Raw genomic sequence first — 27,777 nt, forward strand, 5'->3', positions numbered from 1 at the left:
ATGATGCTGCTTGGCCTGCTGTGTTCATCCAGCCCTGCACCTTGTTGTCTCTGCCAGAACTCTAGTCTCTTTTTCAGCTATATTCCTTATATTCCTACATTACTAAGTGTTGATCTCAAAAGACCTTTACGTCATATGCTCAAAATGTATATTTAGGCTGGTTCTATCACAGTATACCCAGTCCCAAGGTTTATTTGCAGTGAGCCATGAGCCGACTATGTTCATTGTATTCCAGTGCGCTCCCATTCTACTCTGAACTGCATTGATTCTGCATTTATACTTCCAGGCAATCTTGCCTGTGTATCAGAGATAGTAGGAACTGCAGATGCTGGAGAATCCGAGACAACAAGGTGCAGGGCTGGATGAACACAGCAGGCCAAGCAGCATCATGGGAGCAGAGAGGCTGACGTTTCGGCCTGTGTATGTTTTGTTTACTTTGCAGGAGAAAACACATATGAACAATGCAGCCAATTAATGTCTTTGTTCAAATCAGAAAAGTGAAGAAAACATGATCACACAGTGGAGAAAGTCTACATCACCTATTGGGGCAGCAAACTTGCGGATTCGGAAAGGGATATGACTGTAACACGGTAACCCCAAATCTTCAACCAGTGGGCAGGACATCCAAATGGCAGCACAACATTGCAAATTATGTCATAAGAATACTGTGAAAGAGTGACTGTTTGCTGAAAGGAGATAGTAGGAACTGCCAATGCTGGAGATTCTGAGATAACAAGGTGTGGAGTTGGATGAACACAGCAGGCCAAGCAGCATCAGAGGAGCAGGAAAGCTGACGTTTCGGGTCTGGACCCTTCTTCAGAAAAGAAGGGTCCAGACCCTTTGCTGAATCTTTCCATTATGAATATTTTTATTATTTTCTGTACTCTAAATTATACCGTTTGAAGCACTTTTTGGAATCCTTGAGGACCAAAGAGTCATATGTGAATAAAAGGGAGCTCTCTACAATATCGGCAGGGAATAAATTTTACAGTAAGTATACCTCCTACTTGGCACTGATTGTTGCAGAGTTGATCCACTTCCAGGCCAAATCAGCAGGGTGTTATTTTTAACTCTGTTTACATCAAGTTGGAGATAAAAATAGACAGCTTTCAATCAGTTTGGAAATGGACCAGCAAGACTCAAAATGAAAGCCAGGTACTGAAGGTTTAATGAGTTCTGTGGCTACCATCACTAAATCTATTTTCCTCACTTAAGTGGATTCCAGGCTGAAGGGAAGAACCATTTCACAAGTGAGATTATTTTAAAATAGAAGATACTTTTTAACATAAAGGCTCAACTGTTTTTAATCCAATACATTGGAATGTTCGGAGAAGGGTTTATCCCTGAAAATCCCCACGTGATAATGGCCCTATCTAATAGTTAAGGACAGTTGTGATGCAGAATCAAAGGGTTTCCACGTACAGAGGGAGAGAAAACTGGAGGAGCAGTCACCTCAAGCTGTTCTTACACATCTAATAGCAGCTACTTCCAAAGGTGTGGTGGCAGCTTGTCTGTCTGGGAAATAATTTGTAGAATATGGAGACCTAAAAAGTCCATGGAATAAATAAAAACAGAAACAAAATCAATCTTTTGTACCAACATGATTCCATTCTAATTTCAACCTCACATGACAATTTTTATATTTGATTTTACTAAATTATCCAGATTTAATTGTCATTTGCCAGTCCATTGTTCGTAGAAGGAAAGATATTTCAGTAAAAGAACAAAACTCCCAAACAAAACAGTTCTGCTAGATGGTCAAATGAATGTGATTATATTTGCAAAGCTTTTTTCATTGTACCTGTGTATTCAAGCAGAGTTATGCTGTGTACATATTTGACTTTGGCAGTGACATTCTGTTCTATCTTGCTGTGAGAAAACAAATGTTAACAGGAATAGAGTGTACAAACTTGCAAACACAAATATTCCTTTCTCTTTATTTCTGCCATTTTTTAAAAACAAGTTTGGCTTTTTGACATCAGTTTGACATCAACTAAGAAGTGAATTTGAACAACTTACAACGTTACTACATATGGCAATGCATGGGTATATAATCAGAAAGATGTACTGCTCTTTTTGTAATAGTTTAATACATCTGAATATTTGAGAATGAATTCAGCACTTGATTGTGTTTCTTAATCTTAAAAGCTTTAAAAATAGTTTGAAAGAAATGGCATGAATGCCAGAAGATGTGAATATTGCTGAAAAGTATTCATTTTTTAAAGCGTTTTGCCATGTACTCATCAAGGCCATTTGCAGGAAATATCAATGTAAAGGGCTTTTTTTACTCCATATGAGTAGGGGATGTTGATTGTTGCTGCAAGGATTCTGACTAACGAAGGCATGCCGTTGAGAATGTACAGGTAGGTGATGACTTCATTAAATCATGATGCTTTGCTTCAGTTTCAAATAGACAGATTATCTGATTAGTCAAGGCATTGCCCAGACAAACAAAAGGAGAGAAAATTGAGTTTCAACTCAAATAGCTGATTGCTATTCTCTAGTTGATTTCTCTGACCAATGCCTTGACTAAACACAGTGAATCTGTCAAGTTCAAATTTAAACTAAATATGGCAGTTAACTGTCAATCATCATCTAACTAGAGAATTCTTCATGGCAATGCCTTTACCAATCATCCATTTTACTCATCTAGTATAAATGTTGTTTTCCCTTTGCATTGGTATTCTTGCAAATTGTCCTAATGAGTGCAAGATGAAAAGTTACAACAAATACACAGGTTCTGTATGTCCAAACAACTATTTCAATCTTTATTAATCTATTAGTATTTGAAATGCAATTGTTATATTCTTACACTTATTTATCATTGCTGAAATAGGGATCATTTAGATGAAAAGGAAATTATATAATTAGTCCAGAGAGAATGGGGTTAAACCACAAGAGACAGGAAATCAAAACAAAACAAAAAAGTCTTTAGAAGAACCCTATGCTTGAAACCTGTTAAGTCAATCCTTCTTCTTTTTCCAGTTACATCGTGTGCTTTCTGTGTAGAACATGGAAGTATTATTAAAAAACCATTGTTCCATCTGATTTCCTGCGATATCAATCTCAATCTAGTCCTTAATTCAGGAGCAGCAGTTCCTCCCATTGAATTCTTTCTCTCCCTGCATTTTCAGAATACATAGGATTAACCAATCAGCATGGATTTGTTGCTAAGCAAAGAGATCATCTTTTGTTTCCTGAAAACTTTCCTGGGGAAAAGCATTGATCAATGTGAATCAAGCCCGAAAGAGTACCAGTATCAGGCTCAAGCTACAAATCCATGCTGTTGTCATCTAGAACAGTAGTATGACCCCAGCCTCCCAACATTCAATGTGCATGCTTGTTTATTGAGAATTGCCATTTCATCACAAAATCAGCACAGAATGAGGGCATTCATTTCATTGTGTCTATAACCCACTCTTCAAATAAGCATCACGACTCTGTGCCATAATCCTGCTATTTCCCTGTACCCTTGCATGTTGGATGATGATTTAAATAGAAACAATGTCCTCTTGAATGCCTCATTTGAACCTGTCTCCACCACACTTCCAGGTAGTGCATTCCAAACCTGAACCTCTAGATGTGTGAAGAAGTTCTTCCTCAATTGCATTTGCTTCCTTTATAAACAACTTTATATCCATGCCCTCTCATTCTTATTCCTTTTATAAATATGAACAGTTTCTCCCTATCTACTCTATCCAAAACTGACTTCTATCAGATCTCATCTTAACTTCTTCCCTCCAAGGCGAATTGTCCAAACCTCTCCAACTTATCCTCATCATTGAACTTCTTCATCCCTTGAAACAATGTGTTCAATTTCTTCTGTACTTTCTCCAATGTGTTCACATCCTTCCTGTAATGTCGCACCCAGTAATGTACATAATATTCCTGCTGAAGTCTAACAAATGTCTTATATAAGTTCAACATCCCCTCCTTCCCAATCTATGCTCCTATTAATAAAACCCAGGATATCACAGACATTATTGACTGTTCTCTTCCAACTGTCTTGCCATTTTCTGTGCAAATATACAATCAGGTCCCTCTGCTCCTGCCCATTCTTTAGAATTGTAGCCCCTTGTGTCACATTGTCTGTTCATGTCTTTCCTATGAAAATACCTCACCTCATACTTGTCTGCACACAACTTCATCTGCTACATTTCTGCCCTGTCCGCTAAATTTTCTGTGTACTCTTAAAGCTTTACAATGCTCTCACAGTTTACAATGCTTCCAAGTTTTGTATCATCCACAAACTTTGAAATTGCCCTCTGCACACCAAGATATAAATCAGGAAAAGCAAGGGTCCCAATGCCAACCCCTGGGAGAACTCAACTACAAATCTTCACCAGCCCAAAAAATCTATTTATCATTATTCTGTTTCTTATCCCTTAGCCAATCTTGTATCCATGTTGCGATTGCCCCTCTTCCTACAAGAAATAACTTTTCTCACAAGTTTGTTGTGTTGCATTGAATCAAGTACCTTCTGGAAGTCCATGTAAACCACCACTTCAACAACATTACCTTCATCCACTCTGTTATCTCTTCAAAAGACTCCAGCAAGTTAGTTGAACATGGATTTACCTTTTAGAAATCCACTCCTAATTAACGCAAATTTTTCCTGTGACTACTAACTCCATCCCAAATAATTGTTTCTGGAAGCTTCACTACCACTATAAATAAACTGACAGGTCTGTATACCTTAACTTGGTGTATATGTCAGCCCGTCTCTTATGCTAAAAACATTCTCTACTTGCATATGAGTCACCATCAACTTTTCACTTCAGAAATGCATGTTTATTTCCCAACACATGAGATCAAGCAGGTAGCACAAGTGAAGTTGCCAAGATGTGTGGGAGATTGAGACAAGTTCACACAGAGTAGATTGCATGTGGCAATGGGTCCTTTGGAAAACAAATTAAATACAGAGTTGGTTTCAAGCTAAAAGTTGTAACATTTGCCAACTCATTATATAATTGTGTTGCAGTGAGGGAATTCAGTGGTAATGAAACAGTGGGAGAAGGGCCAATCCACCCTGAAGAAGGTCTTTGAGATCGAATGCGAACAGCAAACAGCCACTGAACTCATCTTGAGAAGTAAATGTTGTATCCTTGAAAAATCACCAGAATGATTACATTGTCACCAGCAATGCAAGGTGTAGTTATGAACGTATATGTTCCAAATCAAACCTTGAATCCAGCAAAGATTTCAGAGCAACAGCTACTTGGTTTAGCTGGAACAAAAATATCAAGCATTACAAGAGGAGGCCAAGATTGCTCAGATACTACCAAAAGATCCTGATGCCAACCTTGACAACTTCCAGCTATTCAAGATCAGACCAGTGGCCAAAACAAGAGTAACCCATTATGTCACATCAGCAACATGGATGAAATGCCCATGATTTTCAATATGCTCAGCAACCAAACTGCATTAAGGTTCAAATACCGTTCTAGTGAAAATCATAAGACGAGAAGAAAGGTTCACAGTAGTAACTGCCTGCATGTCCCCAACAAAAATAAATTAAAGCCTATAGTATTTTTTATAGTTAAAGCAATGCCATAAATAAAGTTCCCTGTAATTATCTTTGTGCATGAGTATGACAACAGTTGGGCAGATGAGATGGGGTGAAGCTGTGAATTGCTAATGTATGGAAAAGATATTCCATAGCCCAATCAAAGTATACAGTCTATTAGTGTCAAACTTTTTCAGATCTGTCATAACTAACGAGATCGAGCAGTGTTTGTGAAGAAACAACACTCAAATTGCAGTTTACCATATTTCCTTAAATATTTTCTTGATGTAAATAACTACTACTTTCTTATTTATCTGAAAAATAAAAGGATCTCTTATAAATGAACTCAACTGTCATTCATTCACAGAAAGTCTTTGCAACAAAATTTTTCAGAGCAACAATCCACAATTTTCAATGAAATATGATCCTAATTAAGATCAACCCTTGTTCATAAGCCAAATTAAGTATATTGCAAAACTCTGCTTATTAACCTGTTAATTGCCTATTTTTGCTTAACTTGTCTCATTAAAACTGTTATTTTAGTTCACATAAGGTAATATTCAATAGCTAGATATTGAAGTTCATCACTGCACCATGAGTTTCATCAATCGCATGGAACTGCTTGTTGGAATGTTTTGAAGAAATAGCTCCTTGAAGATAGAAAACATTACATGATAAGTAGCTTGTATCACTAAGACATGCCTGTTGGTGCCTGCCTTCCAAGAGTCTTTTGATCAACATCTTTCCATAGTTAAGATCAGAAACGCACTGGACATTCAGTTAGACTTGAACTCACATTCTGCCACTTGACGGTCTAACAGCGTGGAAGTACAGCAAATGTCTGTGTCACTAATTCACCTTGAAATAGTGAAGTTAATGCAGCACCTGCAAATGCCTTTTCAATGAAACACATTCAATTTTGCCCTATCACCTTTTATTCCTGGAATATCATTTCTAGACAAATTCATGGAAATTGTCGATTAATATCCAGATAATTAAGATTCTTAAACAACAACAGGTTTAATTGTACATGGTTGGATAACAAAATACACCATTAATGAAGAGTTACTTTTAAGTTAAAATACATATTACTTTGGTTATAATTTTTGTATTACATTGGAGAACAACTGTTAGAAGCCCTCTATCACACAGTAATAGATTACCTCACTTAAAACACTGAGTCAAGAATTTTGCAGCATGAATGAATTACTTTGGCTGATTTTGGATTCCTGCAACTATCAAACCCTTTTTTTGAGTTCCTGAAATAATTATACAACTTAACATTAATAAGCTATGACCAATTATGCAGGCATGAACAATATGTCATCGACAATATTAAAAGCGAAACACCGTGGAGGGCCAAAAGAACTGCGGATAATGTAAATCAGGAACTAAAACAGAAGTTGCTGGAAAAGCTCAGCAGGTCTGGCAGCATCTGTGAAGAAAAAAAATCAGAGTTAACGTTTCGGGTCCAGGAAGGGCCCTCAGTCATGTCCGATCCATCTCCTACATTTCTCCCCTCACTTGTTCCCCTCCTTCCAAGAACCTTCTCTTCACTTTCTGCCCAACTAGTCTCTCCATTCAAAGGATCATCCTTCATCATTTCTGTCAACTCCAGCAAGATGCCACCACCAAACACATCTTCACCCCCCTCCACTCTCAGCATCCCATGGGGACCGGTCCCTCCGTTACATCCTGGTACACTCTTGTATCACCCCTAATACTCCCCCTTGGCACTGTCTCATGCAATTACAGAAGGTTTAATGCTTGCACATTTACCTTCTCTCTCTTCACTGTCTAAGGTCCCAAATACACCTTACAGGTGAAGCAGTGTTTTACTTATACCTCGTTCAATCTAGTCTATTCTGTACAACCCCCTCATGATTTTGAATATCTTCATTCATCAAATATCATCTTAATTGTCTCTTCTCATATAGAAACAGACACAGCTTCTTGAATTTCTCCACATACTTGAAGTTCCTCAAACCTGACAACATTCCTGTGAATCTTTCCTGCACCCTCTCTAGTGCTTTTACATCCCTCCCGACATTTGGTTCCCCAACTTGAGCACAATGCTCCACCTGAGGCCAAACCAGAGTTTCCCACAGGTTTATCAGAACTTCAGAAAGAGAAACAAATGCTGGGAATTCATAGCCAATCAGACAGTATCTGTGGAGAGAACAGAATTAATATTTCAAGTTATATCCTTTCATCAGAATGAGCTGTAATCTGAAAAGTTAACTCTGTTTCCCATCACAGATGCTATCTAATCTGGTGTGCATTTCTGGCATGTTCTGTTATTTCCAACATCCACTGTATTTTGCTTTTTCATCTTAAATTCCTTCCATTCGTAGTTGATGACCCTGTTTATAAAGCCTAGAACTTTTGTTAATCACTTTTTCAACCTGCCCTCCTACTTTCAATGATGTGTACATAAATACCTTCAAATTCCCTTTGCTCTTGAATACCATTTCAAATACCACCGTAAGTTTCCCTCAGTGTCCTTGGCTGCATCTCATCTGGTCCTGGTGACTTATCAAGATTAAGCACAGTCAACCTCTCTGGTAACATGTATTGCCATATTCTGCCAGAGGCCCCGTCATCCACCAATGGGAGAGATCTGGAAATCGGACAGAGAAAAGCCACATATCCCAGCAGCAAGTATTGGGAAAATTGCATGCTTCTCTAAAACATCTGTCCATTTGTTTTAATAGGTGAAGACCTATGTAGGTCAGCACCAGATCCACAGAGTGTGCTAACTGTAAGACATTTTCCTGCATAAAGGCAGTTTTGTAATACAGTATACAGCTAGCTGTAATGGGAATCTGTGACAGAACAAAGGTTTGCATTTATACAGAAAGAAATTTACTTATAAACTTGATTTATTTTATATTGTCCTAATTGATCTTACCTGAGCTCAAAAGTTTGCGGGTTCGTAAGAAGCTAATTGTCAGCCGCATGATAGATGCTTTGTCCAGGTGGGTACTGACACTATGTGGTAGTGGCAGCTGGTGAGCAAGCTCATAAAACACCTCTGTTTCTTTGCTCCTTCTGCATCTTGCTGCATCCCTCGATTTTTCCTTCCTTCTCTCTGAGTTGCTTCTGAAAGCAAACATTGCAAATTTAATCCAGCGCTCTTAAACAAGAACTTCCACACAACATTGTAAAAGCATGAGTCAGGCATATTTGGTGACAAGGAGAGTAGCTCCTGTCAGCTTATTCTGAAATCCAGAAAGAAACACACATGCAGATATCTTCAGGCCATCCAGTCTTTGCCTGCCAATATGCCCCAGCTACCTCTCCTAGAACATTAGGCAATTCCTCAATTGATACTGTCAGAGGATGAGATTGGCATTATGGTCACACCCTCCTCCACCACACTCTGCCCTCCCTCTCACCCGCTAGCTCACATTATATATTAGTTAAAACTCCCCCTACATGATTTGGTATAATTTTTACCTGATAGCCTCGTAACTTGAATGAAAAATTATAAATGGGTAAAGCTGGTCTGCCTCAGTAATTAAAGTATAACATATTTGTGACAGTTTATGTTTGCTAAATCAATAAAAGTTGTGCAACTGTCTATACGCACAAAGGAAATCTTCACTCAGTATGCCTTTCTGGATTTGTATTAATAATGAATTCTATTTCTCTAATTACATCTTGTGTTATGAATATCAAAGACATTGGGTTGGATACTACACTCCTGATCTGACAGGTTTGAAGGTAGTGGGCTCATTAAATCCCACTGCCTACATGCCTGGCCCTACTCTGCAACGATACCTGATGGCACTGACTGTCATGCCCACCAGTGGTCAACTTAGGCTCCAGGTGGGCAAAGAACACCCAACCATAAACTTCATCCTGCCACCAGCAGAACTTAACCGATGACAGGAGAAGCCCATGCGAAGTGGCTTTCCTCTAGGGGCCTCTCCATGGACTGGTAGAGAACTGCAGGCAGAGGGACTCTTCCTTGCCAGGAACCCTGGGCCCACAAGATGGCCTCCTGCAAGCTTCTCAAAACCTAGCTTCCCAGCTCCTCTTCTGGGGCATTGTAGGAATGGCATCCAGCCAGATCACCAGTCACTGATCGAGCAGGACCCTCCGTTTTTTGAAGAGGGATTTTGTGATCCAGAAAGGTAGCATTGTTGCCTCCAGCCTATTGACAATCAATAAACCTTTACATGGCTGCAGGATAGATGGTGTTCCTTCAGTGGGGTCTCCCTCCCAGTATTTTAACCTGGATAGAGAATAATTCAGGCCAGTTGGCGAGTAGGTGAGATCAACTCAAGTGGCAAAGTAGTATGCATCAAAAAAGGAGAGTTATTGCTAGATGTTGGAACGCATTTACCGTTTTACTTAGCTTCATGCACTCGAAAGAGTCAGATGTTGAACAACACATCTCTCTCGTGGTATCAATAATATGTTTTTAACCCCACCCTCAGAAATATGTCTCCTATCACATGTGACTGAATGCAAGTATTTTCCATGTCTGCCATTCTTACATCTTTCTTAACAAATCTGATAATTATTAATATAATTACTGCTGGATTATGGAAAATTTTATTTGTTACCTCCCCGCCTATTGGGAGATTAAGATGAAATATCACATGTAAAATTCCCAGAATGGTTGCATTTAAACCCAGGTCAAAGAACTAAAAGTGACAGTGCCATAACTCTACTAATGTTAAATCTTTAACATTAAATCAAAGTAATTGTATGTGCCAATTATGTTGTGATGCAATTATTGAAGAAATTTACTGAATCAGCAAATTCTATTTTAGCTCAGTTTCTCATAGTTCTAAACATATGGCCCAAATCTTCCTGTCTCTGGATAGTCAGAAACCAGATATACAACCGAGGTATGTGTTGGAATCCTGTGGAAGTCCTGATGCACTGACCTATATGTGAATTGCCTAGAAAGATTCAACTTCCAGTATTAATTTACCTCTTCCATGCGACATCCATGAATGTCTCCAGCTCTGAGTTGGAGACGGAGACCCTGGACGTTTGCAATGTCCTTACCTGAGTAGTTACCCAGGAAACATCAGACAGAATGACCCAGATCTTCTGATCAGTTCTCCCCACCAACCCCACTGTTTCCAACAGGGACCAGACAACAAAACTATCCTATTACCTACTAATGATGGTTGCTATCCTTGGGAGATCTGGACCCATTTCCCAGAGCTTATCCCTTTAATTAAAAGGATTGATGATTCATGAAGGAAGATTTCAATGAAGTGCATCACATATCAATCTCATATTGATGATAATCTGCAATCACAATACTTTTTTTGCTCTTAACAACGGTTCCTCATCTGGCCCGTGAACACTTGCTGAAAGCCCAGAACTGGAAAGTCTTCCCTGGTAAGTACAAACCTTCACCTAAGTAGTTATATTCTTTCAACTGTAAAAGTAGCCTCACAAAGGATGCCACAGTTGACTAATTTTGTTGCATTATTACAAGAATGCTGAAGGAAATTGAGGTAATACCAGCATATCAGATGTTAAATTATAGAAGTTAGCTAACGTAATGAACCAAGTAAACATAATTCTTAGTTAATTAGTAGGAAGAGGATTAGCATTGTTGCCTGGAGTTATTAACTCAATAGAAAGGTTCTTTTTTTCTCTGAGGTACAATTTTTTTGGATAATTAATTCCATTAGAGTTTATTTAATAGATAACCGTGCAAAGAGAGAAAGCTACTTCTTAAACCCCTTCTATCATCAACATGATGGGTATAATCTTTCAGTGATTATCTCACTAAGAGATTTAATATCCTTTGGTGAGCAACTTGGTCACATCCCCAATACTCAGAACACCACTTGCTGTCAATTTGCAACGAGCTCATTTCTGTTTATTTCTGTTCATCAAAACCAGCTAACAACAAAACAATTTGAATAAGTTAAAAGATATAACCAAGCTTAATTGGTCAGACGTCAGTATTCAAGGCTACAGCTCAGTGCTACTTACTTACCTTATGAAACATTGCACTGCATGAACAGAAATCATAAATATCATTTATAATGGAATCACTGAAACCAACAAAATCCAAATAGTACTGCATATAGAAACATACAGCTTGTATTTGATGAATGTGCAAAATATTCAAGGTGAAATTTATATGATGCAATAGGTTGATATTCTGCCACTTCTTTTGCAATAATGCTTTAACAAAAAAAGAATTTTCTTCAGATCTGCTTAGCTCCTGTTTGATAGGATTACAGAGAGCAAGGACCAGAACGTTGTGTGACTGAGAATCCAAAGTGGCGTCCATTGAGAATCTTTGCAGAAGCTGTTTTCATTGGACAAAAACAAAGAACTGCGGATGTTGGAAATCAGAAACAAAAACAAAAATTACTGTGAAAACCTAGCAGGTCTGGCAACATGTATGGAGGGAAAAGACAGTTAACATTTTGGGTCCAGTGACCCTTCTTCAGAACTGACTGTAGCTGGGGAAATGTTGGTATAATGTGTTGAAGACGGGGACAGGGCAGGAGGTGCAGGGGAGGGGGGAAGGAATAAACGATAAATGGAGATGCAACCCAGAGAGACAGAGAGAGACAGAGAGAGAACAGCTTTTGGGTAGACAAAGGGATGGATAACAGTGAGCCAGAGTTAAAGTAAACCTGCTGCTGGGGACCATTAATAGGTGAAAATGGGTTGTCAGTGGTGAAAGCAGCTCACGTGGTTACAAGACCTGGTGTGTGGACATGAGCAAAGGACATGCAAAGGAGGTGCTCAAGCCCTAGAATTATCGGACTAGATATTGAGATTTGAAGGCGACAGGGTCCCTAAACATCTCATTTTCTGCTTTGTCTGCCCTACTTCTGTTCTCTGTCTCTGGGCTCCATCTCCACCTCCACCTATTGTTTACTCTTTCCCCTCCCTGCCCCATCTTCAGCATATATACCATATTTTCCTAGCTGTGTTCAGTTCTTATGAAAGGCCATTGAGCTCAAAATGTGACTCTACTTTCTCTCCACAGATGCTGCCAGACCTGCTGAATTTCTAGTGATTTCTGTTTCTGTTTTCATTTAATCTATACTCTGTGAACTGCCTGTCATTTCACATTTCCAGGTAGAAATTAAAGGGAAGCTGCTTTAAGTCCCATTTAAAGTACAAAAGAAAGATTAAATGTTCATGTTTTTAAAACAGAAGTTAATTTTTGAGAATATTTGGAATGTGAATTAATGTTTTCCAAGTGTTCAAATAACTATGCTAGTATTTTTCCTAACTTTTTCAGATTAGAGAAATTATTGTATACTGCAGAACCAGCAGGTGGAGTTTGGTTGATCCATGAAGGCTTATTACCTGGTTGTGTTGCTGGGAGGCCCAGTTGATGTTGAGACTGGGACATCATTAAAATGATAGGAGTTGGTATCCCAGGAGAGGATTCCAGCAAAAAATACAGTGAAGTGAGATGTTGGCAATAAATCAACTGCCCTGATTTTACTTCTGCTATCTCCCGGTTGCTATTGGCAGAAAGAAACTTTCCATGCATCATAGAATCATTATTAAAAAGATCAGGGAAACATTATGTAGGGAAATTCTTTCCAAGGGCTCTACAGAGCTGGGAGATCATTAAAGACCTGAACTTGAAAACTCTATCCAATTCTCCTGCCACCTCAGGATATGTTATACCAATACCAGTGGATTCAGACACAGCTGTAAATGCAGATGGAAAGCTGACTTACACAGAGTTTGGATTTGAAAAGCTAGCCAGTTGTTTGCCATTCATTAAAGCACACATGCCACAATAGGGCTGTTACAGTCCAAAATAGGCAACATCAAATGCTCATTTAACTTTTTTGGTTCTGCAGCAATCCAGTCTAGCAGATGCATTATTTGAACTAATAGACCACAGGTGGATGACACAATTGGATGACAGTGTTTAACATAGCCAGCTATTTTTTATTCTATCTACTGATTCATAACAAGACTTTCCAAATGTAACTGCAAAGTTACATTTCACCAAGGATGGTGGCAATCAATTGGACACTTAAGGACCAATGATGGACAGACCTTTCAGTGCCTCCCCTGCCATGGTTAAAATTAGAGGAAGGCAGGTTGTTGCCAAGAACAGTGCCCATGACATTGTACCCAATTTTATGAACCCAGTCTGCAAGTCCACCACTGGCAGGGATTTGGGGGTTGGGGGTGTGGTGGGGGAGTGACAGAAGAGGGGCGGGGTGTCAAATTCTAACCCTTAGTGGAAGCCTGAAGCTTTGCTTACACTTTCCTTGTTGCTGCTGCTATTGGCAAAGTTTGTTTTAGGTCTTTTTCAAGGGGATTAAGAATTGTTGCATTTCTGAGTCCTCCTGGTGTATCTGTGTCATTCCATTAACTTAGCTTTCTTTTCAGTTACTGATTATTAATAACTGACCTAAGTACACCTCCCTTACATATACAAGATCACAGGTACATTACAGCACTGCTTTTATTATGACCAGTCCTGTTGCAGTTGCTTTTCAGTGGGTTTGAGAACAGTAGCTGACTGGTTAGCCCAGTATAGTTGCTCTCGTATAACCGATAGAATTGCACACACACTTTTCAATGCATGTGGACCTTAATAAAGCTAAAGTTTCACCTCAAGTATGTTTGGGCAGCCTAACGCAGGCAGACAAAATGGCAATCCCAAACCTGGTGTTGTCAGTAGGATTTGTTATATCTTTTCATATATATTTAATTGACATCTGCCATTCGAGGAGCTGGACAGAATATCCTCTTCAAGTCAACCAGCTGCGTATAACAGCACTGGTGTCAGCACGTTTGCTTTATTTTGATAATGGTGCCCTTCCTACCAGAGGCAATGTTCAAAGTTATGAGGGCTACACCTGCACCTAATAACTATAATTTTGTAGCACAGAACTAAAAGTGCCACAGGTTTCTCAGTGGGATGGGTTTTTGTGCAACACTGAATTTAGTACTGTGTACGTGACAAACTCCACAAGAGAACAAATGTAACAATTTTATTTCATTACAATAATTGATGCACTGCTGCAATTCATTCACTGGCGATCTACAAACCACCTTCAGGTAATAATACTAAGCAGTTTTATGATGAATCGCAAAACAAAGCAGAGGAGAGTTCAGACATTGAATGACAGAGGAACTATGAGACAGAGTACATGAAATTTCATGTAATTAACAAGAGTTCAGTATATTGGTTGGAGAACTAGTAGAAAACACAAGTCACTTCCGAGAAGATGACCCGATTGGATTAAATATTTGACAGGCACTTAACTGGTCACTGCGGGATCTTCCAAAAAATTCAAGATGCTGCAGGCAGGAATCCTGCTGATGCTACTAAATCAGGCGCACTATAGGCAATTCCACTGGGAGTGGTGGCTACTGCTAGCAGTGCACCCAAGGAGAAGCCTCAGACCACAGAAGTACTTAGGCTAAAGTGAGTCAGAGTCTTCTGGAAACATTGATGCAAAATGAATCCAGAGAGCTCCAGCCCAGCTGCTTGTAAATATAAGTATTTAATGTATGAGTATAAACAGCATAAAATATCATTCATAGGGAAATTAGTGAAAGTTCTAACAATGAGCTGAAGATATGATTGAGTTAGAGTAGAGGCCATCTTCACTTTCTGCTAGTCATACCATTTCTAATATGACACATTTAGTCTGACACTGAGTCAAGACACCCCAGAAGGTCAGAGCTTGGTTCTATGGAAGCAGGGGGAGGCAAGGCAGGGATCTCCCATACCTTCCATGCCAACATATGTACCTATACCTGGCCCTTTATAGCCCCCATGCTAGCAGTTCACAACTCAGGCTAACCCACGTCCATCCAGCTTTTGCCCTCACATTTGCCATGCCCACTCACTCAGTGCCCACCATGGGCAGACCCCAGGACCCCTGCTGAGATTAAATATATTTAAGGGTCTATTAATAAAAAACAAACCGTCAAATTGATAAAAACCCATTTACCACATTTAACTTGCTTTAAGTCATCTGTAAAAATAAGTTTTGTAATTCTCAATCCCACTTCATCTATAACCATTTGGAGAAGTCTATCATGCTGTGCACTGACAGACCCCCTGCTGTGCAAGAGTTCTGAAATCAATGGTGTGCTCTTGTCTTGTAATGATTAACCTTACATTAATTTCAATAGGCAGAGTGAAATCGCAAGCACTATGTTTTTTCAACACAGAAACACAATTCCTTTTTTTCAAATATTTAAAGAGCAACTGTTTTAAATGCCTTCATAGTTCTCTTTGTCAGTTTCCTTTTACAGCTATATAGACAATTCTCCTAACAGTTACCTTAACAGTTCCCTTAAGCTTTTATGACAGTTCTCTGGAGATCTATCTTGCCAATTCTTCTGACAGTTCCAATGAACTTGACAGTTCTAAAGAGTTTAGGATCTTTTTAAACACACGTTTGTATCTACTTTTAACAATCCCAAAGGTGTCATATTTCTCTGAAAAGGACATAACATCAACCCACAACCAGGGCCCCTGGACATAACCAAAATGGTACCTTAACTCTCCAAAATGATGCGCTACACCTCCAAATGAACCTGACATCATTAGACTATCTCCTGTGAGCTCTAAATTGCACAAGCCATGTTTTAGATATCCAAGTAGCACAATTCAGATCAGCCTGACACAGTTGCACTTTAACATACTTCAGTTACACATCAGTGCAACTTACATACTTTCACTTGATGCATAATCTGTACAAAGGTAATGACTGACCTCCCATAAGTGTTGTTTACAGCAAATGGGAAGAAACACTCTTACAATAATATGATTATTATGAATATAAATTGATGGAGTAGGTGTTAGAGTAAGCATATTACATGAAGTGTGAGCTATACACAAGACATTAATAGTAAGGAGCCAGATGGTTAAGCACATTGCTCAAGTCACCCAAAGTAGCTGGTGGGAGGCCTGGATCAACACAATATTGGGAGACCAGGAGACTGACCCAGCTGGCTAAGAGGTGAGTCCTGGCAAAGCTCTACAGATCATGATTGAAAGGGTTAGGCTGCCTAGCACCCATATAATTCTTGTGGTGCCTATGGTAGCACTGATACTGTTCTTGGCACATATTCTTTTTTGGCTTCTGCCTCTTCATCACTCAGTACAGCTTGGTAGTAGGTGCCTCAAAATTGAATCAGGATACGAAATATATCAAAGAGCTTAAATCTGAAGATTGCAATAGAGTAATAGAGCTGCCAGACAATTCGAGTGGACACACTGGGCCATTAAACAGAAGGTCCCAGAAATATGGTGGCTTAGGAAGAATAGGGAGCTAGGTTCTCCAAAACTAATAACGTACAGCTTTTGTTAGTGTGAGCTGGACAAAGTTAAAATTCATCCTTTAATATATTGCTAAACTCTCATGGATTGCTCATAATGAACTTATTCACTGCCTCATATTTGTCCTCCTTGCCATGCATTTATAACCCAGTTGCATCATATGTATCAGTCCAAATAGGTTTCAGCTCAATATCGATGTAAATGCTTAGTCCAATGGGTAAATTACATTGCCTTAATCAAGCAATTTAACCATCTGCAGTTTTTCTATTAAGATGATGACAGACCATTCTATCCATATCTTCTCTCCAACAGAGAAGAAGCATATATGTTTTCAACTCATTTCTACCCTGTCGTCTGTTCCTATTTAACTGCTACCTACATTTTCCTCCCCCAATTCAGGCCGAGCTTATATCTAAATGTTAATTTGTCTACCTCCTCTACAGTTGGTGACAGACCTCCTGGACTGCCTGAACTGCTGGGTTGTGCAATACCATTTTGGAGGAGATTGCTGCATTATTTCGATTTTGTACTGCAGCCACTGAAAAGAAAACTTTTAATCATTTAGTTAACTTAAATATTTGTAAAGTGGAATGAGATTTAATTGGTCCTGTACATGAAGCTTATCTGCATATTTAGAACTGTTGGACCTCAAACTGGAACAGGTACAGATCTAGTGGCATAACTTGAGATTGCTGACTACACATTATTCGTTTTTTGGTTTTTGGGTTTTAAGTATATACCGCACCATTTACATTGTCCATGCTCATCACAGGGAGCCATGTACATCAGCACAAATAGCTCCAACTAGTCACTAACTCCAAATAAAGTCACTCACAAAAACATTGTTTGTAATACTTTAAGCATTCCAGCTGTCTTAGGCAGTTCAATAATTATTTACCATATATTTACTAATGTAAAATGCTCTGCTGGTTCCAATCAAATTCACTGCTTTGAACAGTTTCAATCAGTTCTTCACACCTCATTAAAATGCAATTATCTTATTGAATGGGATTCTGCACCCAACTGCTGACAATTAGTTGCTAAGTGATACTTCCTGTGTTATTTTAAATATGATTGTCACATCATTTTGGTTTTTATCGTCCTCCACATAAATCACATTAAAACTAACATGCCCAATTTAAGTGTTGAGAATTGCACCTTTAATAGAAAATCTTTATTTATTATCACTGAAGAAAGATATCCTCCATTCATTGTTTGTACCAACATTTAGCCACAGTCTTAAGATGCACATTTACAATCTATTCTGAATTTTAGCAGATGAGGAAGGGTCACCGGACCCGAAACATTAACTCTGATTTTTTTCTTCACAGATGCCACCAGACCTGCTGAGCTTTTCCAGCAATTTCTGTTTTATTTCATCTTTGCTAACAAACCTGTGTCTCAAATGTGTATTTCAACACTTGTTTTGTCAAGTGTCAATAGGAAGTAGCAGTTCTCTCACAGTACAGATCATAAGAAAGTGTTTTTGGCCAAATTTTTCCAACAGAAAGATAGACATTCCATCTCTCCACCATTGACTTATAACTTCCCCCTTCCCATCTCCTCATTCATCACCATAGACCCAATATTCAATTTGATTTGAATTAATGTAGTCACATGCACATAAGTACAATGGAAAGCTTTGTTTTGCAAGCAGTACAGGCAGATCATAGCAAACAAGGACATACAGATCATCAGGACATTGCTCCCATATGCATCACGTTTGGACTTCACAAGTAAAGCACCAACTTTTATGGGCAGGCATGAAATTTTACATTTCCCCCCCTCCTAAATTCCCAACCATCACTGGGACCTTCCAAACTCCTAAATCCAGGGACCATTACTCAATCTTTGCTCACTACCCCCAACCCATCCCCTGGAGGTATTCAAGCAGGAAAAAAATGATGCCAGGTTCCTGTGATGCCTACAGGCTCTGAATGCTGTCATAGAGAGAAGTTCTCTTCCCTAGGGATAGACATCCCAACTGTACAGAGGTGGCTGTGGAGGCCAGCATTCATGGACTGCTGGAGAGAAGCTGTCTCTAGTATGCAAGGGGATGAATGGTATGCTGTACTCAGCCAGGGTATAAACTCAATGAGTCAAGCCCCTACGAGTGTGAATTAGCATTGTACTGTTTCCACTGCACAGGGCTGTCTCACAGGAGATTTGGTGTCTCAATCAGATCCCCCGTGGGCAATCGATGTCTGTCATTTAATTGCAGCTAACAATGCAGTATCATTGGTAACAGAATGAGTGGCACTGCATCTCAAACATCTGCCATGGCTCACAGTAAAAAACATAAAAGCAACTACAGTACTCAGGAGATTACACACTCACTGCTAACCTTTCATCACAACTAGGAGAACGTACACATCTCAGATAACAAGGTGCAGAGCTGGATGAACACAGCAGGCCAAGCAGCATCATAGGAGCAGAGAGGCTGACGTTTCAGGCCTAGACCCTTCATCAGAAAAGGGGGAGGGGAAGGGGGTTCTGAAATAAATAGGGAGAGAGGGGGAGGTGGACAGAAGATGGATAGAGGAGAAGATAGGTGGAGAGGAGACAGTCAGGTCAAAGAGGCGGGGATGGAGCCAGTAAAGGTGAGTGTAGGTGGGGAGGTAGGGAGCAGATAAATCAGTCCAGGGAGGACGGACAGGTCAAGGGGGCGGGATGAGGTTAGTAGGTAGGAGATGGGGGTGGGGCTTGGGGTGGGAGGAGGGGATAGGTGGGAGGAAGGACAGGTTAGGGAGGCAGGGACGAGCTGGACTGGTTTTGGGATGCGGTAGGGGGAGGGGAGATTTTGAAGCTTGTGAAGTCCACATTGATACCATTGGGCTGCAGGGTTCCCAAGCGGAATATGAGTTGCTGTTCCTGCAACCTTCGGGTGGCATCGTTGTGGCACTGCAGGAGGCCCAGGATGGACGTGTCGTCTGCGGAATGGGAGGGGGAGTTGAAATGGTTCGTGACTGGGAGGTGCAGTTGTTTAGTGCAAACCGAGCGTAGGTGTTCTGCAAAGCGGTCCCCAAGCCTCCGCTTGGTTTCCCCAATGCAGAGGAGGCCACAACGGGAGTAGCGGATGCAGTATACCACATTAGCAGATGTGCAGGTGAACATCTGCTTGATGTGGAAAGTCTTCTTGGGGCCTGGGATGGGGGTGGGGGGGGAGGTGCAGGGGCAGGTGTAGCACTTCCTGCGGTTGCAGAGAAAAGTGCCGGGTGTGGTGGGGCTGGAGGGGAGTGTGGAGTGGACAAGGCAGTCACGGAGAGAGTGGTCCCTCCGGAAAGCAGATAAGGGTGGGGAGGGAAAAATGTCTTTGGTGGTGGGGTCGGATTGCAGATGGCGGAAGTGTCGGAGGATGATGCGTTGGATCCGGAGGTTGGTGGGGTGGTACGTGAGGATGAGGGGGATTCTGTTTTCGTTGTTATTGTGGGGAGGGGTTGTGAGGGATGAGTTGCGGGAAATGCGGGAGACACGGTCGAGGACGTTCTCGACCACTGAGTTGGGGGGGGAAGTTGCGGTCCTTGAAAAATGAGGACAACTGAGATGTACGGGAGTGGAATGCCTCATCCTGGGAGCAGATGCGGCAGAGGCGAAGGAATTGGGAATAGGGGATGGCATTTTTGCAGGAAGGTGGGTAGAAGGAGGTGTATTCTAGGTAGCTGTGGGAGTCGGTGGGCTTGAAATGGATATCGGTTTCTAGGTGGTTGCCAGAGATGGAGACAGAGAGGTCCAGGAAGGAGAGAGAGGTATTGGAGATGGTCTAGGTGAACTTAAGGTTGGGGTGGAAGGTATTGGTGAAGTGGATGAACTGTTCGAGCTCCTCGTGGGAGCACGAGGCGGCGCCGATACCGTCATCAATGTAACGGAGGAAGAGGTGGGGTATAGGGCCAGTGTAGGTACGGAAGAGGGATTGTTCCACATAACCTACGAAGAGGCAGGCATAGCTTGGGCCCATGCGGGTACCACGGCCACCCCCTTTGTCTGTAGGAAGTGGGAGGAATTGAAAGAGAAGTTGTTGAGAGTGAGGACGAGTTCAGCTAAGTGGATGAGGGTGTCAGTGGAGGGGGACTGGTCGGGCCTGCGGGACAAGAAGAAGCGGAGGGCCTTTAGGCCATCTGTATGGGGAATGCAGGTGTATAGGGACTGGACGTCCATGGTAAAGATGAGGTGTTGGGGACCAGGGAATTGGAAGTTCTAGAGGAGGTGGAGGGCGTGGGTGGTGTCACGGACGTAGGTAGGGAGTTCCTGGACAAAGTGGGAGAAAATGGAGTCAAGATAGGTGGAGATAAGTTCGGTGGGGCAGGAGCAGGCGGAAACAATGGGTCAACCAGGGCAGTCAGGTTTGTGATTTTGGGAAGGAGATAGAAGCGGGCGGTGCGGGGTTGGGGAAGGATGAGGTTTGAGGCTGTGGGTGGAAGGTCACCTGAGGTGATGAGGTTGTGGATGGTTTGGGAGATGATGGTTTGGTGGTCAGGGGTGGGGTCATGATCAAGGGGGCGGTAGGAGGAGGTGTCGGAGAGTTGGCGTCTGGCCTCGGCGATGTAGAGGTCAGTGCGCCATACTACAACTGCGCCTCCCTTGTCCGCGGGTTTTATGGTGAGGTTGGGATTGGAGCGGAGGGCTGCATGTTCTGAGGGGGAGAGGTTGGAGTGGGTGAGAGGGGTGGAGAGGTTGAGGCGATTGATGTCTCGACGGCAGTTGGAGATGAAGAGGTCGAGGGAGGTAGGAGGCCTTGGGGTGGTGTCCAGGAGGAGGGGGTGTGTTGGAGGTGGGAGAAGGGGTCAGTAGAGGGAGGGTTAGGCTCACGGTTGAAGAAGTAAGTGTGGAGGCGGAGGCGGCAGAAAAACTGCTCTATGTCCAAACGTGACCGGTATTCGTTGATGTGTGGGTGGAGGGGGACAAAGGTGAGCACTTTACTGAGGACTGACCGTTCGTCCTCAGTAAGGGGGAGGTCTGGGGGGATGGTGAAGACTCGGCAGGGCTGGGTGCTGCTGTCTCCTCTGGAACTGCTGGCTGTGGAGGCGGTGGGCAGAGCGACGTCGGTGTCGGTGGTGGGCCGTGCGGTGTCGGCTGTGGGCGGAGTTGCGTCGGCATCTGCGGTGGGCGGAGTTGCGTCGGCGATGGCAGTGGGCGGAGTTGCATCGGCACTGGTGGTGGGCGGAGTTGTATCGGCATTGGTGGTGGGCGGAGCTGCATCGACGGTGGGCAGAGCAGGGTAGGCGGCGGCAGCAGCAGTGATGGTAGGTACGTCCTCAGTGTCTATGGTGCTGGCCTCAGAAATGGAGGCGGTGGCATCAGCAGCGGTGTCGATGGCGTTCGCTGTCCCGGAAGTGGTGTATCCGGCAGTGGAGGATGTGACGTCATCTGTGGGTGCTCCGACAGTGGCCACATTTGGGATTTGGGAGGTGGAGTAGGCCCGTTTTGGGTGGTAGGCACCAGTAAGTTTACTGTACTTAACGGTTTTTAGTTTCCAATAAAGCTGAGTAGAATTGTGAGTTCAGGTTGTGGATCCTACGAGGAATAAAAAACAGGAGAGGTCCTTTGCAGGTCTGGGAGAGGGAGGCTCTGAGCTGAGGTAGGCTTGATTGTAGTGCCCGGAGATGCCGGCGCATTGCTGCGAGTGTGTGTGTCAGGAGTCGCAGGGAGAAACGCTTCTGAAGGATCTCAATGTTCTGAATGTAGACATTGTCACAGTTAGGGCCAAATTGGGAAGGCCTGAATGTGGACTGTAGACCACTGGGGATGATCTGGTTCCATAGGCAAGTACACATCTGACTGCTTCTCACTGCATTGGACACAGGCACGACCAGGAAAGATAGTTTCAGAATGAACACCTCAGAGGTATCTAAGACACACACATCATCGAATGCTTTCTTGCCTTTTATCAACTGTAGCTCTTTGACAAAACTGACCAATGCTTTTAACTCCTAATGTTCTCCTTACCATAGTCTACTTCCTATTATCACATACAGACAATCTCTGGCGACTAGCATCTCGATCTATAAACGCAGGTATTGTACTCATGTACACACTTTAATGTCTCTTACTGATTCACTCCGTCTCCTGTAGAAGAAAGGGTCCAGATCTGTGTGGGGTTGGGATGGGTGAAGGGGCACAGGGAAGTTTGATAAAAGGCTCCTATCCCATTTCAAGGATCATGCTGTTGAGCTGGCAGAAAAACGATGGAAAGGTGCCTGTTCTGATAGGGAGATTGGACATAGGTGGTGATCGAATGTGAGAGCCTCTGATTTGCTACTCCCAAGCTGCATCTAATGTAGCAATGTCTCTATGAAACCGGAGTAAGGGTGGGGGCTTGTGACACTAACAGATCTTTGTTTTTCTATGCAGTTTCCAGATCACACCCCTAATCCAGGGAAAATAAAGACCATTGCCAGCATTGCAGAAGACTAGGACCTTGCTGGACCCAGTATAGATCGTACACTTCTGGTCATGATCATTAGTGAGGTATCATCAATGTTAATTTTAGCAGGGGAGCATCTGGCAGAGGTGGCAGAGATTATACGCAGACTCTAGTGAAGACTGAAGAGTTGGCAATAGGTTGGAGCTCCAGCAGGGAGCACATGGCAAGCCTTGAAGGAACAGGTGGTGACCACTTTGGGAGCCCAGTGCAGCAGAACAATCAGTCTCTGCTGGATATGCACAGGGACCTTTTTTTTTCCATAGCTTGAGCCACAGATGCATTCATCCACTGGCTAGACAAGAGGGGGCTGAGGGAGCATGGCTACCTCTAGAAGCCGCATCCCAACAGGGGCGAGGGAGTTTACATTGGCCACCAACAAGGAGGAGGAGTGACATTCTTACACTCAAGCATTGCCATCTCAGGATTCTCCAGAGGTGTCCTGCTGCACCAACTCCACTGGGTCAGGGACCCAAATGCCTCAATCAGGTTGGGTTGGCTTGGTTGCATTTATACGTGTACTGGGACCCCCTGGAGGAAAGAGCCCTCTGGACCCCAGACCAATAAAGAATGCCTGCCGGGTATTGGGAGGCAAACCAGCAAAGCTGGCAGCAAGCATCCTCAAGTTTACCTGCAGTTATGGAGGTGGGATCCACATATGGGGGGAGGAAAGAAAAGATTAAACAATGTTGACGTCACTTTGAGTGCACAAGAGTAAAACAAAATATAGAACAGCATTCCAGCGGAGGCTCCATCTCATCCATTGAAGCTCCTGCCCTGGTCACCAGAAGATTCCACCAATAAGAGAATATTATTTTACATAATAGAAAAGAATTTGTAAAATCTTATTAAGGGGTCATGTGCAATTATTTGGCAAACCTAAATAATCATTTTAGAAAGATAAAAGTGTTCCAAATTTCACTCATCAAATCTCTTGCAGAATAATTCATTTCTGATCGACAGTAGTCAACTCGAACCAGTCTCCAACTCATCCATTACAGTCACGAAAATAACAAGTGTACTCTTAGTGGAGATCATTAAGGAAGGTAGCTTGACAGTCTTCCGACTGAACAGGTTCAAATTTTGCAAGAAAAACAAATAATTACTCAGCAGGTCAGAAAAATTAAAGCTTGAAGATCTCCACGGTTAGTTGTCAAACACGGATTTATCAGAATGTGGTTAGTCATCACGTCAACACCAATATTCCTGTCTTTGCTAACATTAGTGAAAAACTAAAGGTGAATTAAGCATGTTTTGAGCTGTAGGAAGACCTAACATAAAATGTAATGTTCCACCCTAATACCAGGTTGTAACCTGAATTAGCATTTTAATATAGAATTATGTATTATGTATGTTTCAAACATAATAGGAACATACGCAAAAAAACACTTAAGAACTCAATTTACTGACAAAGCTTCTCCTAATATGGCACGCTTAATCCATCCTCAGTGCCTCAGCAACTCACAAGTTCTTTGTGACTAATATGTGTCTTCAGGGTCTAGGCCCGAAACGTCAGCCTCTCTGCTCCTGTGATGCTGCTTGGCCTGCTGTGTTCGTCCAGCCCTGCACCTTGTTGTCTCGGATTCTCCAGCATCTGCAGTTCCTACTATCTCTGTGTCTTTAATTACATTTGTTTCTCTCATTATGGCTCAATTATCTCATGTAAATAGAATTTCACTAAAGAACTGTTTCCCGCTTAAGCAGTTGCTGGCTTATTCATTTTACTTCTTGCTGTTTCCAACATTTTCTGTTCCAGTAAAAGATTTCTAGCATTTGCAGTTTTTTTTGTGCTATGTTTACATATCTTGCATGCTTACACTACAAGACTAAAGTTCAAGTGTTTAGATACACTAGAAATCATTGAAAGAAAACTCCAGCGTGATATTTGACACTGAACACAACAGCAATGACGACTGCTGGCAAGCCAAGAACTTTTAACCACAAGTAATTCAGCTCAATGGGAGGAAATACCAACCTGGGCTGTGGATTATGTGGTAAGAGCAGTGGCACTCCACAGTGCCCAAAACACTAGCCCACATCATCTAATCTTTACCCAAATTGGGCTCTTCACTTATAGCTCTACTTTCATGTAGCTAAATCGACTAACTGCAATACAATAGTAGCGACATGCGTTAAAGATCAGTAATGTTACTAACTGACATTGCATGACAACAACAACAACCAATTGAGCCGAATTGATCCCTGAAATCGTAGCAAGATATAATTAATTGGTTGGGTTCTTGTAGAGCAGTGACAGTGTCGCTATCTCTGAGCCAGGAGACCTGCGTTCAAATCCACTTGCCCCACTTGCCCCAGACATATGTCATAACATATCTGAACAGGTTGATTAAAAATATCTGTAATTAATTCATCAACCCACTCTTAGAGCATTATCTCTCTCTCTTTGGATATACTTTGGACGTAAGGCTCAAGGGATCAAAGGGTATGGGGAGTAAGTAGGAACAGGATACTAAGTTGGATGATCAGCCATGATCATAATGAATGATGGAGTAGACTTGATGGGCTGAATGGCCTACTGCTGCTCCTATTTTCTATGTTAAAGAAGAACATCGATCTTTTTATATCCCTTTCAGAAACAGAGCACAAACAAAGAGTTATCACTAGTCCCAATGTTAGTATTTAAAAATTTGGTTCTGCTTTCTCTCCTACCTCCTTTCACACCACCCCCCACCGCCCCCCACCACTCCCTTTCAGCATGCGTTTGCACACACACACATACATACATACAGACACACACATTCAGAAGCAATCAGTCAGTCTTGATTCAGAAGTTAAATCAAGGGCTCTGGTTGACTTTATTTCCTCCATTTGCCGTGGACATTTACCAATATTTTATTGCAACAGTGAGGAAGAGGGTAGTGGCATTACTTTGTAAGAGTCATGAACCTGACACCATGAGGGCAATGAATTTTTGTTAAAAATCATGCAAGCATCAGTTCATCATTGGACTTCAACAGTGCATGTGGGAAATCTGCTCCTTCATAAGTTTGTGCTCACTGCTGTCCGGAAGTAAACTAATCACAGTATTTGCAGCAGAAGCCTCTTTTCATGTGGTCCTCATTGACTAACACAGTGATAGAAGATTTTCTTCAAGTTAATTAGAGTAAACACCTATGGGATCTTGAGGTGCAATGATAGTGTTCCTTTCTCTGGACCAGCAGGCTCAGGTTTAAGTCCCAGCTGCTCCAGAGAATGGAAAAGGTTGATTGAAAATATTTTCCAATTAAACAGCTAAAGGATTCCTGTGGAGCAGTGATATTGTCTCCGTCACTAGGCTGGAAGGTCTAGGTTCAAGACCCAGCTACTCCAGAAGTGTGTAAAATATCTCTGAACAGGATGGTTACAAAAATATCTTCAGTGATATCTTATGAGTATACAAAGATACTGATTTTACCTAGAGGTGTCTTCAACAGCAATAACACTTACCAAGCATTACATGGTGCACAGTGCAATTGGATTTTCAAAAATAAAGCATCCAAGGGGCTCATGAGAACCTGGCTCCGGTGTTGAAAGAGGGTGAATGGTAAGATAACGAACATAGCCTACTCAATGCTTTGTGCTCTTGTGAATGGGAGTTAACATTCTGAGTTGCCACCGCACAGGATATCCCATACAAGACTGGGTGTCAGGCATCTCCATCATGCATGCCTTATGCACAATCAATAGCTGTTGTCTCATTGCAGCAACCATTTTAGCACTACCAGCACCTGCAGTAGTACTGTCTTTCAAACTTCCTTATTTGGCAGAGCTCACACTTAACACAGAAAAGATCTGCAATACTCAGCAGTTCACACGCCATCAGCTCACTGACCTTTTACCACAACTGGGAGAACATACATAGCTGAGAGCTTGACACCAAAGGCTTGAGTGGGAGAAGTTGGATGTTTGTATTGAGCCCCTTTTAGAGGTCAGTCCCACTATATTGTCTCCGTTGGGTTTGCTACCATGTTTAGGCAGGCTTGTTAGTCCTGTCAATGTTCACCCCTGACACTTAGAGCTTTTAGCAACAATAAATCATACTGCATGTGACTGAGATGTCTTACAAGCTGTTCAACATTGAAAGGCTTCACCCCTAGCACTGCAAGTGTTTGCAGAAAGAAATAGCTTGGTTTTGAAGAACCCTAGCAGTAGAAGTTTATACTCATTACAGCTTGGAGGAAGAAGTGTACCCTGCCAGGTTCAAGCCCCATATATGTATGTAGTTGGGTTTGTGAATAGACATATTTTCTATTATTGGTTCAGAAAATTGTGCCCATGATCATAATTCCAGCAGTCGGGTGTGTTAATAAGTATTCATGACATCGGAATGAATACAAAGCAAGCACCTCACCATCAAAGACAACAAGGTGCAGGGCTGGATGAACACAGCAGGCCAAGCAGCATCATAGGAGCAGAGAGGCTGACGTTTCGGGCCTAGACCCTTCATCAGAAAAGGGGGAGGGGAAGGGGGTTCTGAAATAAACAGGGAGAGAGTGGGAGGCGGATAGAAGAGGGATAGAGGAGAGGATAGGTGGAGAGGAAACAAACAGGTCGAAGAGGCGGGGATGGAGCCAG

The 27,777-nt window shown here is 42.0% G+C and overlaps 1 protein-coding gene and 1 long non-coding RNA gene across 3 annotated transcripts in view; one reads left to right on the forward strand and one right to left on the reverse strand.

The window, feature by feature from the left end:
• Nucleotides 1-27,777, reverse strand: part of epas1b (endothelial PAS domain protein 1b) — a 75,880-nt gene that overhangs the window by 29,395 nt on the left and 18,708 nt on the right. The window contains exons 1-2 of one of the 2 annotated variants that reach the window (XM_048600701.1): nt 19,129-19,224; nt 8,418-8,608 (exon numbers count right to left, since the gene is read on the reverse strand). In XM_048600701.1, the coding sequence (XP_048456658.1) occupies nt 8,418-8,608; nt 19,129-19,211 (274 nt within the window). In that variant the 5' untranslated portion in view covers nt 19,212-19,224. Of the gene's footprint in view, nt 1-8,417; nt 8,609-19,128; nt 19,225-27,777 lie in introns of those variants that run through there. The other variant, XM_048600702.1, reaches the window with a different exon arrangement.
• LOC125483956 lies at nt 2,063-5,851 on the forward strand. The gene is made up of 2 exons (XR_007262821.1): nt 2,063-2,363; nt 4,982-5,851. It is a non-coding gene; the product is annotated as an uncharacterized LOC125483956 (long non-coding RNA).

The sequence above is a fragment of the Rhincodon typus genome, chromosome 9 (assembly GCF_021869965.1).
Source record: "Rhincodon typus isolate 14 chromosome 9, sRhiTyp1.1, whole genome shotgun sequence".
Lineage (NCBI taxonomy): Eukaryota > Metazoa > Chordata > Chondrichthyes > Orectolobiformes > Rhincodontidae > Rhincodon > Rhincodon typus.